The sequence below is a fragment of the Hemicordylus capensis genome, chromosome 1 (genome assembly GCF_027244095.1).
Source record: "Hemicordylus capensis ecotype Gifberg chromosome 1, rHemCap1.1.pri, whole genome shotgun sequence".
Taxonomy (NCBI): Eukaryota; Metazoa; Chordata; class Lepidosauria; order Squamata; family Cordylidae; genus Hemicordylus; species Hemicordylus capensis.
In genome coordinates, this window is record NC_069657.1 from 420,953,128 (window position 1) to 420,970,511 (window position 17,384).

General features: G+C 43.5%; 1 protein-coding gene across 12 annotated transcripts in view; it reads left to right on the forward strand.

The window, feature by feature from the left end:
• Positions 1-17,384, forward strand: part of KCNH1 (potassium voltage-gated channel subfamily H member 1) — a 429,320-nt gene that overhangs the window by 78,558 nt on the left and 333,378 nt on the right. For 11 of the 12 annotated variants that reach the window (XM_053310371.1, XM_053310400.1, XM_053310445.1 and 8 more), the window contains 2 exons: positions 2,083-2,201; positions 6,834-7,226. In XM_053310371.1, coding sequence (XP_053166346.1) covers positions 2,083-2,201; positions 6,834-7,226 — 512 coding nt within the window. The remainder of the gene's footprint in view (positions 1-2,082; positions 2,202-6,833; positions 7,227-17,384) is intronic. The other variant, XM_053310409.1, reaches the window with a different exon arrangement.

The following is a 17,384-nucleotide window of genomic DNA, read 5'->3' on the forward strand; positions in this document are numbered from 1 at the left end:
GCCTAGTGAAATAAGATTAGGATTGAAGTGGGTTAAACTGAAATCACAGAACTCTACCACTTAACATCATGTCATCAGTTTTCTAACTAATCTTTATCTATAAAGAAGTTAAATGTGATCATTTAACATTCATGGTATGGTTGAATTTTCATTTGGTAAACAGCTGCTCCTATTTTCCCATTTACTGGACATTTTCTTTTAAAAATTTCTGAGCTTGCCCAATTAACTCCTTTCTGACACAATCCTGACTTTGTTAGGCGGTGGGGGGACCCCAAGTTCACAGGCAGCCTCACCTTGGAGACTGTGTTTTTCTTTTTACAATCCTCTCCTTGTAGCTTTTTGCTGCTGCTGCAACCAAACCTTTTTTGTTGTGTGGTGTGACTTTAGGCACAGGGGTTTACAAACCAGAACTCCACACCAGTTTAAAATAAATAACCACGTTTTACTATTTTGTTAATGACATAAACAGTCCATTGCTGATAAATGTGTATACATATAGCTTCTCTCTATTCTGAAAGAGCTGGAAATGTTACAATCCTTATAGACACGTAACCGGAGGCACCAGTGGGCAAGAGGGAGGAACTGGCAGACTCAGGCAGTGTTCCCTCTAACAGGGATACCCAGATGTTGTTGACTACAATCCCCAGAATCCCCAAGCAAAAGCCATTGCAGCTGGGGATTCTGGGAGTTGTAGTCAACAACATCTGGGAATCCCTGTTAGAGGGAACACTGGACTCAGGGTAACCCACAGATATGTTGGTTCCACAAAAATCTGAAGAGAAAACCCAAAGGGGGCAACTTCCTCAAACTGCCCCAGTGCAACTCAATGGTGCAGAATGTGTATGGACTTAGAGGGCACTTAATAGACAACCAGGTGCATGAAGCTAGTGGAACTCAGTGGTGGGGGTGGGGAGGAGGGCTTGAACAAAAAGAGCAGGAAATTTCTCAGCTTGAAGAATACTCACTCAAGATAGTCACAAGCCCTTCTCCTCCTGAGGGAGAAAGATGTCCCAAACTCTTTTGTTTTCTCATCACTCACTTCACACCATTGTGTTTCTGAGGGGAAAGGTGTTTGACACATTAAAGCTCATGGTTTGGCGGGGTTAACTCCCCAATAGCATAAATAAACAACTGCCCTGTAGTTTACCTATTTGTTTTTTCTTTTTTGTTAGTTTCTTTAGTTTTTAATTTAGAATGTAATTTTAATGCTGTCTTGGTTTGCATGTTTTTGTACACCTCCCAGAGTCGTTGGAGTGGGCGGTATATTAAATGTTTCAAACAAACAAACAAACAAACAAACAAATAACTGTATTTGTGTGAACTCTCCTGAGGAATGGAGGGGGAAGTTGTGCACTTAATCAGTTGATCTAGTGATCATTGTATGAGTGCGTGCAAACACACACACAATAAACTCACAACTTTCACCATTTCCCCCCCACACCTGGGATAAATATACTGCAACATTTTGTTGCGGTTGTCCATTCTTGCATAATGTGTAATCTTGTTTATTGTACTGAAAGCTAGTAAGTAATTAGAGTCAGGCTTCTTAAAATACAAGAGAAAACTGCATTCAGGCCTAACTTTATAACCTATACTGAACGACATCCTGACTAAATTATTTGATGGAAGTCCTATTTGAAGTTAAATAGTTCTTGAGCACTACTAGGTGATCCTATTGAGCACCTTAGTCTGAATGTCAACCACGCTCTCGCCTATCTTATCTGAATCTTTCTAACCTTTCTTAAACTATGGATTATACCTCTTCAGAGAGAACCTCTTTCTCCTCGACTTTCCAGTCTTTATATAATCACCATCTCCTAACCAACTGCCCTTTATTACCTCTATTTCTGTGCCCCTCTGTCACTCCCCCTCAGAGCATTCCGTCCCTTTCTACCAACCCATTCTGAGGACTCCAGTTCCTCCTCCAATTTATATATTTTTGCTAGAGATCTATTAACACATTTACGTATTAACTCCACATGCTCCATTTTGCCATGGTTAACCATTGCTTAAATCTGTGAGAGCCATTGAGTATAACAGGATTGCTTGTAACTGTTGTGCAATTTCTTGTGTTGTTTTTAGGCTGGGGAAAGTTTGCTCGCTTAACACGTGCACTCACAAGCAGTCGGGGAGTCCTGCAGCAGCTTGCTCCAAGTGTACAAAAAGGAGAGAACGTGCATAAGCATTCCCGACTTGCTGAGGTAATGTTTAGTTTCCCCCCACCTGAATATTGATTGATTGATTGATTGATTAAGTGCCGGCAAGTCGGAGTCGACTCTTAGCTACCACATAGACAGATTCTCTCCAGGATGATCTGTCTTCAGCTTGGCCTTTAAGGTATCTTGGTGCATTCATTACTGTCATAATGGAGTCCATCCACCTTGCTGATGGTCGTCCTCCTCTTCTCTTTCCTTCAACTTTTACTAGCATTATAGACTTCTCAAGAGAGCTAGGTCTTCGCATAATGTGTCTGAAGTATGATAGTTTGAGCGTGGTCATTTGTGCCTTGAGTGAAAATTCTGGATTGTTTTGTTCTGTGATCCATGTGTTTGTTTTCCTGGCTCTCCATGGCATCCTCAAAAGTCTTTTCCAGCACCAAAGTTCAAAAGCATCAATATTTTTTTTATCTTGCTTCTTCAAAGTCCAGCTTTCGCATCCATAGAGTGCATTGGATAGAATAAATATTAGGATAGAATAAATAGTACCCAACTCTTGGGACAGGTTATCTGTTGGCAATAAATTGTTTCTGTTTGTGGAAATTTCATTCAGGGTGGATTGATCTGAAATCACGGTGATTTAAATCACCAAGAAAAAATACAGATCAACAATGTAATCCATGCATATTTAATGAGAATTATGTTCTATAGGCTTACTTCCCAGTAAATGTGTTTAAGCTAGTCTTAAACAGTTGATTTAAATCAAGTTTCCCATTCTATAATTCATGCAGTTCCCATACAATGGTGCATATAAATTGGTTGCATAGCACTTAAAGTTGCATCTTGCTTTGCAACTAAGTAAATGTGTTTTGTTACCTAGGAGCATAAATCCAAATTCATGCCATCCACATACTTTTTGTATTAATTATGTCTGCTTAGGGACAATGGGCAGCACGATTAGTATGAAAATGCTGAATTTTTATTTGGCCCTCTGAACACATACCTGTACAAGGACACTAAGAAAGACAACGTCCCTAAAAACAAGAACTAGGGATGTGCATGAACCGAGGTCCATGCTGCCAAACTGGTTCGGACTAGGTCCGAAGTGGTTCGGTGCTGTGGGGAAGGAAGCGGTGAGTCGGATCTTTTTTTAAAAGGAGAGCAGGTCCTTCTCTGCTGTTCGCCGCTGCATGCAGCTTCTTGCTGTGGCAGCGCTTGTTCTAAGTACCCGCACACTGTGCCAGTGTGCACATGATGTCTATGAATGTGTAGGCACCATTTGTGTGGTCAGCAACACCATGCTAACCACACAAATGGTGCCTGCGCATGTGTGGATGCCATGTGCATGTTGGTGCTGCATGCAGGTACTTGGGACAAGCACTGCCACAGCAAGAAGCTGCATGCTGCTGCAGACAGCAGGGAAGGACCTGCTCTCATGTTAAAAAAACCCCAAAGATTCCGCTAACGGCTCGGTGCTTGCCACCCCACAGCACTGAACATCTCTAACAAAAACCATAGTCCAGTGCAGAGTTAGATGAGCAGAATTGTGGGCTAAGTGTCCAGAACATTCTAGAAAAGGGTATGGGCAACAGCAGTGTTTGTCCTTTAGAAGGAAAAATAAATGTCCATGCTGTTTGATTGCTAGAGTTAGAAACATGTATAACTTTTGCTGTAATAAATACAGTATAAGAACTCTTTAATATTTATAATGCTTGACCTCAGAAGTGAAATATTTCCCCTCATGTTTCCCTTTTACTTAGAAAAGCAGGCTTTCAGTCAATGTGTTTGATAGTGGGTCAATTTTAATATATTGAGGCTGTTCACCAGAGCAGCCCTACCTAGACTTACCAGGATAAGGCTGATCGTGGGAAGCACCGGGATCATGGCTGATCGTGGTGCTGCCTCACTGGGTAGTCCAGGGTTTTTACCTGGGTAAAAGGGCATGAGTGCACCCTTCTACCCATGTCCCTGGTTGTGTGTCTTCAGGCAGCCCAAGCAGACACAGAGCAGGGTGCCTAGAATGCCTGTTTGAGGGGGAATTCCTCAATATACTATGCTTCTCGCGCGGTGCATTTAGGCATATCTGGAGGCCAGGATGCATTTTCCTGGCCTCCAGAATGCTGTGTGGATCGTGGGAGCAGCATAGATTGTGTGGATGCGTTGGCCATAAGGCCCATGAAGAAAAGAAGATCGTCTGGGGGAAATTATGAGCATTTCTGCCTCCCCCCCGCCAGCCATCTCAGCCCAGCGAAAAAGGTCATGTGAATGAACTTATTGTATTTATTTATACCTCACCTTTCTTTTTATACTTCCTTCGTCACCGAATTCAAAGTGGCATATATGGCATTACCAGGCAGTCTCCCATTCAGAGAGACCTAGACCAGGCTATCCAGACCCAGACTTCCTTAGCTTCAGCAAGGTGGCAGTATCCTTTGCCCAGACACCAGACCTTGGCACTTATGCCTGTTTGTGTTAGATTAAGAGTTCATTTTTAAACCAAGTTGCTTTTTAAAAAAAGAGTAGAGGTGGACCTTGTTACTCAAGATCCCAACACCTGCAGTTCTGTGTATCTGTGTTCAGGCAGTTGACACCCAACCTCAGCATATGTGGTTAAAAAAGGGTTAAGAACCATGTATCCACGATTCCTAGGTGGCCGGAAATGACCCCCGAAGCCACCATTTTGTGGCACAGAGCCATTTTGTGGCTCTTCTTGGGGAAAAAAAAATTCCCCGTGATTTTTTATAAGGAAATGGTGGGATTTTGGCTTTGGGGGGCATTGCTGGACAGCTGGCGACCTGCAGAGCATGCTACGGCACTTTCTTTCTCTTATTTCTTCAGCTTTAAACTATTTCTAGCCTTTTTTAAGCCTCCAGGAACCTAATCCCCACCCCCAGATTCCCTTTGCCTCAATGCCTCGTTATCTGCGGTTTTGCTATCTGCAGCTTCAGCCGAGGATGGAACCCCCACGGATAACGAGATCTATCCGTAACTAGAATATTGTAACAAAATATGTTTTTGTTGAATCAAAAAACAGGATTTTTATTCACTCTGCTTGTGCAATAGAGTGCTATCCAATATTGTCCAATATTGTCCAATTGTCCAATAGAGTGCTGTCAGGATATGGATTTCCACAATTTAGTTTTTCAGTGTGAATTCATGATTTGAATTTACCAGAATTTTATTGTCTACCCTTATGTGATATTTGTGCATGGTTGTCAGTAAAATCTTACCGTAAAGTTACTCTGGCACAGTTGCCAATTATGTCAGCGTGGATTCATTTGTTTATTTATAAATGGATTTAGATCTTCCAACTTAGGCCCTAGAAGAATACCCCCAAACTGTTCACAAAGATTCTACCCTCCCCCCACTGAACACTTTGTCTATCTGGGACACAGTGTTCCCTTCCGTAATCTTGCTGTTGTAGTACATGTTCTTCTCTGAATATATGGCTCCCTTCCAAAATGCTTCTTCCTGTCGTACAGATATTGATATTCATGTATGGGTAGCATGGGACATTATTGGTGAGTGACATTGTGACTGGTGATGGAGTTGCTGAGGCACGGTGGGAGTGCCTGTCATTTATGCGACACTCTTTTCTGTAACTCTTATTATGTGTTTGATGTTGCTGCTGAGGATATTTCAACTAGCTATGCTGGTGTAAACTCTGGCATGGTGGCTGCCATCTTGCTGGACCATAGGATTGCAGGGCCTGCAATATATCTGCATCCCAATCCAGTGATCTGTTGTCCTCATGGACTCCCACATTTCCTGCCTGCAAGCTCGAGGAAGCAGCTCTGTTAACACATCTACCAGGAATGTAGAGGCTCTTCCTGATGCTGATATATTTCAACTTCATTGCAATCTTGACAATAAATAAAACAAGAAACCCACACAAAGGATATCACACAATTTTGTTAGCATCATCTGTGGTAATCTGTGAATAAACCCACTTTACTCTAAATTGAAAAACCACAGCACAGTTTATTCACAGATCAATGAGATTGTCACCAGATGGATTTCTTATTTTATTTATCTTCATAACAGATTATCAAGCAGTCAGTCTGTGAGCACTTTGAAAAGAATCTGGTTATTAGTAGGAGCCAGGATGGTTTGTCAAGAACAAATCATGCCAGACTAATCTCACCTCTTTCTCCACTACTAGTTTAGTAGATCATGGCTATGCTGTAGACATGGTGTATCCTTATTTCAGCAAAGCATTTGACAGAGTCTCCCATGATATCCATGGCAAGTTGGTAAAATGTGGGCTCAACGATGCTGCTGCTAGGTGGATTCATAGCTGACTGAACAACCATATCCAGTACACACTCAATGGTTCCATGTCATCCTGGAGGAAGGTATTGAGTGAAATGCCACAGTGCTCTATCCTGGGTCCTGTGAAGTTCAACATTTTCACAAATGACTTGGAAGAGTGAGTGGAGGAGATGCTTACCAAATTTGCATATGAAATGAAGCTGGGGTGGCAGTGGTGGGACAGAGTGGGGAGAATAGCTAAAATGAACTTCTTCTGTGACTGTTTGTCATTTTTGAACCAAACAAGATTTGTCTGTTTAGATCTGTATGTAGTTATGTTTTGTTCTGCAAAGCATTTTGATTTTGTGGGGAAAGTTTTCAAAAATTGTAAACATTTTATTTGATGTTGTTTTCCCATTTCCCCAGGTACTGCAGTTGGGCTCTGAAATCCTCCCCCAGTACAAGCAAGAGGCACCAAAGACCCCTCCGCATATCATTTTACATTACTGTGTTTTCAAGACCACTTGGGATTGGGTCATCCTGATTTTAACTTTCTACACAGCAATTTTGGTCCCTTACAATGTCTCCTTTAAAACCAAACAAAACAACGTGGCCTGGCTGGTAGTGGACAGCATCGTTGATGTCATTTTTCTGGTAGACATTGTGCTTAATTTCCATACCACTTTTGTTGGGCCAGCTGGAGAGGTGATCTCTGACCCAAAGTTGATCCGCATGAACTACTTGAAGACATGGTTTGTCATTGACCTTTTGTCCTGCTTGCCATACGATGTCATCAACGCTTTTGAAAATGTTGATGAGGTGAGTATGTGAGTCTTGTTTTAATAGGTTATGTAACCATTTACCAAAACAAGGTAAATGGAAATAAATGTAATGGGTTAGTATTATCTATATACAGTATGTGCTTGTATCAGTGCCATCCTACACTTCAGTCATTAGTTGATTTGCAAGACATTGCAATCAGTTCACAAAGGTACTTTATAAAAGTGCTATTATGCTTTCTTACAGGCACTTGAGAGCTTAAATGAGGTCATAACTTATGGGCATTGAGTCTGTGATTTATAATACTGACCTTTAGTCTCTCAAATCCTAGTCTAATGCTTTACTGTTCTAGGCCCATGCATAGGTCTTTTTGGAATGGGAAATTAGATTTCAAGCAGGAAGAAGGATGGCTGGTTTGAAACTCATGCATCTTCCAAAGAACTGCTCTATAGAATGCCATGTATCTGGCTAGAAGACAAGGGGGAAAGCATTAGCACGTGGCATCCCAAGCAAATGGTGGACCCCCAGTCCTGGAGGTCCACCATGGTGAATGCCTGCTCCATCCCACTTGCCATCAGGCTCACAGCCTCCGATCCATACTTCCAGAGCAGCACTACATCAGACGTCTGAGTATTGCTGCAGAGAGAGCTTGAGGCAGGAGGCTGGAAAACATGCAGGGGAACAGAGCATGGAGGGAGCAAGAGGCTGGAATGATTCTATATTAAGGGTGTTGGCAGAGGTATCTGAGAAAAATAAAATATGCAGAAGTGCTGAAAAAGGAAAACACTGGTCACTGTTCCTGCTAAGCCCTGAGGTGGGCCTACTTGTGGTGTTGGTGGCAGCAGGACCAGTGCCAACACTGTTTCAGCAGAAACAAGAAGTCAGTTCACAGATTGTTAATTGGGTATGACAAGCATCCTATGCAGCTGTGGGAGCGGTGGAAGCTCCTAATTTTCAATTGTGTGCGAGCAAACAACTAGGGAGGAGGACTGAGGAGTGGTCATGTGTGAGAGAGGAGCTGGGTAGATGGTACTGGCCTACGCAGTTTTTGTATCCAGCAATTTAACAAGACAGGAGGAAAAGCTGTCCTCTTGCGCATGATCACTTCCCACTTGTCCTACCTGGGTGCTTGTTCTACCCAATTAACCATTGTGTGAACTGCCTTATCCTTTTGTTTATTGGATACCCATTTTTTGCCTTACTGTTCTACCCATGAGCTGCGTTAACTGCGTTATCCTTTTAGCTTTGCATTGATGATCTGTGACTTGTTCTTTTTGCATGTTTTCAGTATTTTATATCATGACAGTATATGAATGGAGAATGTGACTAGCCAAAATTTAGATAAAGGTGTTGCTGCTTTTTCTCCACACTTTGCACATTATATTTGTCATGTGGTTTCTTCCATTGCCAGGGGGAACTTTATTTTAAAATTTCTGTTTTGAAGGATCCTTGAGCTGGTGTGCAATAAATGGTAACACTGTGTGAAACAAGATGCTGGACTAGATGGGCCTTGAGCCTGATCCAGCAGGTCTGTTCTTCAGTGCAGGGAGAAACCAGTGTTTCATCTCTCTCCTTGCTTCTTTAGGAAGAATGCTAGGGATGTCTCTGAGCCATCCTGGGAACTCACATTGTATTCCCCAGGCCTCCTGTGCAGAAGGGGGAACATTAAAATACTAGCCTTTTCCTGCATCTGAGGTCTCAGGATTGGTGCAAAGAGCCCTAGTTATGGGGAACACTTGCAGTGGAATGTGAAATCCACTCATCTATATTATTAATTCTCCTGGGTGTGCCTTGGAATGTGCGTCCCAGTGCCCAGCTGATTGGCTGGGCGGCGGAGGCGCCTTATTGGCTGAGGAGCACCCAGGAGGATTGGTTGCCCTGGCACTGACTATTTCTCAGCACTGACTATTTGTAATCTTACGGTAGAGAGAGAGTAGGTTCATATATACCTTTAAAATATTAACTTCCAAAGTGTTCCCCATGCTCGATGCTCCACATTGTGCATACAGATATACTCCATCAAAACTCTGGAGTGTATTATGAAATACTAGCCGATCACGCACAGAGCATCTGTGTGCTCTTTGGGGCTGGCGGTTACCTCTCCTCCTGCTTCTGCCCCAGTCTCTGCTTCCTAAGCACGGCCGGCCCGTGCCTGGCCCAGCTTCCTCTCCTCCCCACCGCCACTTCTGGCCTCCCCCCCGCCCCACTTTCTTTCTCTCCTCCTGGGCCTTGCCTCTGCGGCCAGGCTGGGCCTGCTGCCGCCACCACGGCAACCAATCCTTCTGGGTGCGCCTCAGCCAATCAGGCGCCTCCGCCGCCCAGCCAATCAGCTGGGCACTGGGACGCACATTCCAAGGCACACCCAGGAGAATTAATAATACTAGCTGATCCTGCACAGAGCATCTGTGCGGTAGTACACTCCCCCCACCTTCTGCCCTACTCCCCTCCCCCCCAAGCCTTCTGCCCCAGTCCCCTCCCCCCAAGCCTTCTGCCCCAGCCTGCTCCCTCCTCCGTTTCCCCCTCTTTCTCTCTCTTTTTCTCTCTCTCATTCATGCTCCCCCCTCTTCGCTTTTTAGCCAGCTTGTGTTTTCCCTGCTGGCTGTTGCCGCCTCCTCCTTCCTCCAGTCCCTGGTGTCCGGCGGCCAAGCATTCAGCCAGCTCCTTCCTGCACGGTCCTCCCTCTAGAGAGCATCTTCCATAGCGGCCAGCCGTTTGTCTCTGCCCAGCCAGGCTCCACCGCTTTCTCTCCGCTCAGCTTCCCCACTCCCTTCTGCCCCAGTCCATTCAGTTCTCCTCTCCACTTGCCCGCTTTCCTTCCTCCCCTTCCCTCCCCAAGCGGCCACTTCCCTACATGGCCAACCGCTGCCCAGCCAATCTGCTGGGTTGCCAGGACGCATCCCCACAGAGGCACGTCTATGAGAATTAATATAATAGATGTGAATCTACTCTTAGCACTATTTGTAATCTTACGGTTCCACATGGAGTGGGGGGAAAGGCAGTTGTCAAAATCATGCCTTTGTGTTTGTTGAAGAGAGTTTATTTGTTTGTTTGTTTGTTCAGTTTTTAAAGTGCCTTTCATGAAGCATCCCAAGGCAGTTTACAAAAGTTAAAATACAATAAAATTCCATAAAAATCGTTTAAAACCTTAAAACTATTCATTCATTCATTCATTCATTCATTCATTCATTTATTACATTTCTATACCACCCCATCCAAAGGCTCTGGGTGGTGCACAACAGATAAAATACTACAACAAACAGCAGTTAAAACAAACAGGTTGAAACAATAAAAAAGCAAATCTAAAACAGTTCAGAGTCATTTAAAACCAATTAAAAATACTTAAAAACAATTTAGACAGTAAAAATCATAACACACAAACGCACACACCCCTCACCATAAAAAAGACAGCAGAAGCAGGAGAGTTGAGAGGCCTGGCAACCCCTAAGAGGTAAAAGCCTGAACAAATAGAAAGGTCTTTAGTGTTTTCTTTTTTAAGGCAGCCACAGTTGTTAAAGAGCAGACATTCACTGGGGGAGCATTGCAGAGCCGGAGGGCAACAACAGAGAAGGCCCTGTCCCATAATTCAGTCTCAATGTCACCACATGGAGCAACCCCCCCCTGATGACCTTGTTGTGCAGGCAGAAACCCTTGGGAGCAGGCAGTCCTTCAGGTATCCATGGCCAAATTGTTAGGGTGTGGCATTCTTCGCCACCCCCACCCCCACCCCCACCGAGCAGTCCCTAAAATGGGCTCTAGCCCGTGTGCAGTCAGATTCATTATGGGTCTTCCTTCAGCATCACTGTAGCTGTCATCTGAGTTGTTTCATTGCCCGAAGCTCAGAGGAGAACCAAGGAGTAGAACGGACTCCACTAAGCTGTAGAGGGTGTTTAGTAGTGACTATGTCAATAGCCTAGTTTGTTTCCACACTCCAGAGATTCACCAGGGCTGCAACAGAGTCACCAGTTCTAGACACTGGAAACTCCCCAAGGGCTGTCTGGAAATCAAGAAAATCCATAAGCCTTCGGGGGCAGATCATTCTAATTGATCCATCACCCCTGCAGAGGTTGGTTGAAGTAGTCAAACTAAACCCCACCAGATGATGAACTGTCCATGACAAAGAAGTTATATCAAACTACCCCACCTGCAGATCATTCATGTCCCAGCTGGCAAAAACCAGATCCAGCATATGTCCTGCCCTGTGAGTAGGACGTAAATTAGTTGAGATAGGCCCATGGTTGTCATTGCAGCCTTGAAATCCTGAGCCACATTGAAGTTCCCAAGACAATAAGCCTAGGGGAACTCAACAGAACCTGAGACCACTCCCCCACCATCTCAGGCAGAGAGGCTGAGGTGCAGCTGGGTGGTTGGTTCACCAACAGAATCCCCTATCCTATCTTGTAGACCCACCTCAGAGACAAACACTCAAAATTCTGATATTGCCTAACTGGGCATCTGGAGAGGGGACTGGACTCAGATGACCACAACTCCTCCTCCATGACCCTCAAGTTGGGGCTGCTGTAGGCTCAGAAAACCTGGAGGGCAGAGCAGGGAGAGACCCACTCCACCATGCACATCCAAGCAGCCACACATACCAGATCAGCATGCTCATCCACAATTAAATCATGGATGAGAGATGTGTTTGCATTTACTGACCTGGCATGCAACAGCAGAACCCTAATCCTTGAAGGAGTGTTACCAGAACTCCTTGGAGCTACGGGATTGGGAGAAGAACCAGAAAAAGGAAAATGCCTCAGTTGCCTAGGCCATTTCCCCCTGTAATGGCCTGCCCCAATTCCCCCCTACCATATCTCCCTCTGCCCACCACCCAAGAATTAGCTGCCCTCAGACTACCCTCAGTTCCCTGCCCTCGCAGGCACATGCTAAACAATACAGGTGGGCAGAGTTTTAAAAGGCAAAGTATAGTTAATGGTACAAAGACTGCTAACTTGGCAAAGAGGCACCTTTTAATGTGGTGATTCTGTTTATTTAGCAGGGGGAGAGTAACTGGCCCTATCCACCCCCAGCACAGTACCTCCAGTGACAGTTGTTGGTGTCTATCTTATGTTTCTTTTAGATCGTGAGCCCTTTGGGGACAGGGATCCATCTTATTTATTTATTATTCCTCTGTGTAATCCTCCCTGAGCCATTTTTGGAAGGGCGGTATAGAAATCGAATGAATGAATAAATAAATAAATAAATAAAATAAAGGTAAAGTGTGCCATCGAGTTGGTGTTGACTCCTGGCGACCACAGAGCCCTGTGGTTGCCTTTGGTAGAATACAGGAGGGGTTTGCCATTGCCATCTCCCACGCAGTACGAGATGATGCCTTTCAGCATCTTTCCTGTATCGCTGCTGCCCGATATAGGAGTTTCCCATAGTCTGGGAAAGATAGCAGCGGGGATTTGAATGGGCAACCTCTGGCTTGCTAATCAAGTCATTTCCCTGCTGCGCCATCAGGTGGCTACAAAGACTGTTCTCAGAGGAAAAGAAACCTACTCCAAGCCCAACCAAAAGCAAAATCCCCTTCAGCCCCTCCCCCCAACCACTGGGAAGTGGGTTCCTGCACACACCACAGTGTGTGGCTTGGTGGGTAGGGCTGCTTGGAGAGGCACATTGTGGTCACCATCTTCCTTGCAGACCCCAGGTATTGCCCAACAGTTCTGCTCCTCTTCAGCCTCTGTGGCCAAACTAAGAGCCCTTTGGGTAAGACACCTTGGGCAAGGCATCTCCCTTACGAATTAATTACCTGCAGGGGAAGGGGCAGAATGAGCTCACTGAAGCCCCCAGTTGGAAACAAACACACAAGCCCCTCTCAGCTCAGCTTTCTTCAGTTAATTGAGTGTGTTGAGTTCGCTTCTGGTACGAATCTGCTTCTCCTTATGTTTCTGGCCAGGAGCAAAAGCCTAGCATGGCCTTCTGTTTTCAGCCCTTCCACACTGCTATACCTTATGCCAACTGAGTTTTGGTTTGATGGTAAGGAAACTACGCTGAAATCCTGAGCCCATATTTGCTGGTGTGTTCTAGCTGGTCAGAGGGAAACAACTTTTTAAAATCTGGAAGCTGCTTCTCTTTGCTGTATAGTGCACTACTTCCTTTAAAATAAATAAATTAGCAAGATCAAACTGTAATGGAACAGGAAGTGACACAGGCTTCAATCACACTAACCAAATGAGAAAAGGACCATAAAACCATATTTCTTTCCTTTTGGCTTTCCCCCCATCAGGCCTGCCATGTAAGGGAACATCCTCCTCAATTGCAGCCCTCTCCTCCTCCCGTCTCCCTCCTCCTCCTCCTTCCTCTCTCTCTCTCTCTCTTCCTCGTGTGCTGCAACATCAGAGCATGTGCAAGCTGAGTCCTTTGGTTTGGATCTTGTCATTTTTTACTTGGGATGTATGTCCGTAAAGCACCATCTTGGCAAACTGACTCCCTTTTAAACCAGTCATCTAGTCTATGTGATATAAGCAAAGGACCTGGCGTGTAAGAGACAGCACGTGGGTGAAGAACCTTGCAGAGCATTCTGCCCTAGATCTGTTGGTGCTCTTCAGTAATGTTCATAGCCTCTTCAATGAATCAGTTTCCTGTGAAGATCTCTGTTATATATAATAGGGGAGAGCAGGTGTTGCTATTCAACACTGCATAGCCTCCCTCCTAGTGCCTGTTGCTGGTGTCTCCCTTGTGTTTCTTTTTAGATTGTGAATCATTTCTGAAAAAGAAACCCTATTCTCATCACTTTTGCTAGGTAAACCGCTTTGACAGCTTTATTGTTGTTGAAAAGCAGTATATAAATGCCCCTGGTTGTTTTGAAATGGTGCAGATCTTTATGTAGTCACAAAGCAGGCAGTGATGATTCCTGTACAAGCTGGTATCCATATACATGTTCACCCCTTGATGAGTAAACTTAGCAGTCTTGAAGTAAGAGAACAGGTCCCTTTATACTAGCAGGTTAAAGAAACAGGTAGCAGAGAGCAGGAAAACATGGATAATTTTTTACAGTGGAGGGAAGGAAGAAGTGCAGTCCCCCAAGTATCTGTACTGGGATGGGTGCTTTTTTAACTTGTTCATAAATGATCTCTTTGCATCCTTTGCCATCATTAAATGCTCTAGGGAGTTATCCACACAGAAGGTTTTACTGTGTGTTTTCTGCGAGGCTAGAGAAATGATAGCTAGCTAGCTAGCTAGCTAGCTAGCTAGCTAGCTAGATAGATAGATAGATAGATAGATCTCTGTCTATCAAAGGGCTCACAGTCGAAAAAAGCCAAACACACTTTACTGCGAACTCAAAGTTATCCCCAAAACCTGATGCAAAAAGTAGATTTTTTTACCCCGGATATACATCAGGCTGCACTCTAACTAACGTGCAGTGAAAAACCCAGATTGTGTGTGAAGTGCTCCCCAATAGCTCACAGGGACTTCAGGATAAATCTCTCTAATATGTGAACACACACCCTCCATTCTGGAGGCGATGTGGGCTAAAAGGCTTTAAAAGCCCTGTGTGGAAAACTTCCTGGGGGGTGGAAATAACCTCTATGACTGTGAGTGTCTTTCTCTCTCTTCATGTGCCTTCTCCGATTCGGAGGTTTGCGGCCAGCAAAAGCCATAGATCATGGTCCCTAGAATCGTGGATGATATATTCTGTGTCCATTTCTAGCCATTCTTTCAGGTCATCCATCCATCCCTTCCTCCTCCTTCCTCTTGATCTTTTTCGTGCTAGCTTTTCTTCTAGCGTTAATTGTGGAATTTGAGATTTTACTCCTCTGATGATATGTCCACAGTTCTCCAGTTTAGGTCTCTTGATTGTCTGTATTATTTGTATTTATGTTTGCCAGGGGGCGCTGTTTAGTTTAGTTGTGCTTTTTCTGCAGCTCATGTAGGGGTTTTTTTGGAAGCTGTAGCTGTTGGGTGGAGCTTCTGTAGATACTTAGTGTAACAATAAAGCGCAGTTGTGTTTTTAGAGCTGTGTGTTCCCTCTATTCTTCCTGCTGCCAGCACAGCACTTTGGGTGAAGACCAGTAGGAAGTATGGATCTGTTCTCAAGTGCTACTGGTAAATAGTCTGAAAAAGCCCCAGATTGAAAACCTGAGCAGATCCTGTGCTATAATGGCTGCTCTTGGACACATTGAAGAGTTAAATATTAAACAGCCTGCTTCCTGGCATTCATATGCAGTGAGGCTTTCCTTTTTTCTTGAAGCAAACAAAATAGCGCTGAATGAAAGCAAGTTGTCGTTTTGACTGTCTGTGGGGCCCAGACATTTGCTCGGCTGGCGGCCACACGGGGACGGGCCTTCTAGGTTGCTGTCCCAAGACTGTCCCAAGATTGTACTGAAATACATCCCTCCCCATCTCTGACAATTTTTTAAAAGCACTTGAAAACCCACTTCTTCAACCAAGCTTTCCCAACTTTTAAATTTTTTAAGTGTTAACCTGTTTTTAATTTTTAGATGGCCTTAATTATTTTAAGATTTTTGTGTATGTTTTAACTTGTTTTGTGTTGTTGTTAACCGCCCAGAGACAAAAGTTTGGGGCAGTGTACAATTAATAATAATAATAATAATAATAATAATAATAATACAAAGATCTACAAATTGAAATTGAAAGGCTGTGGCAGCAAAAGACCAAAATAATCCCAGTGGTAATTGGCGCCCTCGGTGCAGTTCCTAAAGACCTTGAAGAGCACCTCAACACCATAGGGGCCACAGAAATCACCATCAGCCAATTACAAAAAGCAGCTTTACTGGGAACAGCCTATATTCTGCGACAATATCTATAACAATTAACAATAAAATTCAGCCATCCCAGGTCCTTGGGAAGGACTCGATGTCTGGATAAAACAAACCAGTCAATAACATGTCTGCATAAAACAAACCAGTCAATAACACCTGTCTGACTGTGTAAACAAGAAATAATAATAATAAATAATAGCACTCAATGCTCCTGTTTCACCAAAGTCCAAAACATTTGATGACCTTGTGGAATTACTGAAGGCTGCTTTCTCACCAACACCATCAGTCATTGCACAGAGATTTAAATTTCACAAATGAGTTCAATAGCCTGGAGAAGTCATTGCTGCTTATCTCATAGAGCTGTGTAATTTTTCTCAACATTGCAAATTTGGGGACTTCTTAGAAGATATGCTAAAGGATTGCCTTGTGTGTGGCATTTATGATGAAGCACTCCGATGAAGATGTCTGTCTGAACCAAATTTGACATTTACAATGGCTCGAGAAAAGATAGCCAGTGAAACTGTATCACTACAAGTCACAGAAATCAAGGAAACAAAACATATACATAGAATACTATATATACTGTGTATAAAGGTCTATTCACACACACAACGTACATGAAAAGTACATAAATTTGGCATATATATGAAACACACAATTACATTGACAGAAAACTAACAGATATCTTTTTGAACAAATTACTATCTCTTCTGTTGGAGAATTGGAATATTTCATACTTTTGATAAGCTTTCATAGCCTCGATGTTTTGGTTCCATATCATATTTAGGAATTTAAACAGGATAATAAGCCTAGGGCTTCTTTTGAAGTTCTGCATTGTTGTTTTTTCACATGCGCACGTAATATAATTGGTCATTTAGACATGAGATTGGATAAGGAGCACATCCCTCATGATTAAATGGGAGTGAAAACATATGGCAGACGCCATAGGATATATTAAGCTTCATTAGTATCATTTGAAGCTAGTACAACTTTGTATCCAGTAGGATTTCCAACTTGAAACCACTGGCAAGTGCAGAGTCACTTTTGAAGAGATAAATGTGAGTAATAACAAACAGATTTCTAACCCTTTGAGTTAATATAGTAATTTGTTGAAGGTACTTTTATGCTAAAATGATACATGTGTTGTTGTGATTTAGTTCACTTCTCCTGATGAAGTCCTGCTCAAGCAGGAAGAAACAGGTAAAAAATTACCTAGGATACCTGTTGATTAACATTTGGACAAGGAGCAACAACTTGAATAAGAACTAGCAAGAGTAAAGATCTGGAAGGACTTTGTGAATCTACATGTAATAAGGACTTGTGGACATCAGTGACCTTCAAGCAACACCATTTGGGGTTTATGAAAACAGAAACCTTTCTCTCTTCTGTAATTGTGTGTTTCATATATATGCCAAATTTATGTACTTTTCATGTACGTTGTGTGTGTGAATAGACCTTTATATACAGTATATGTAAT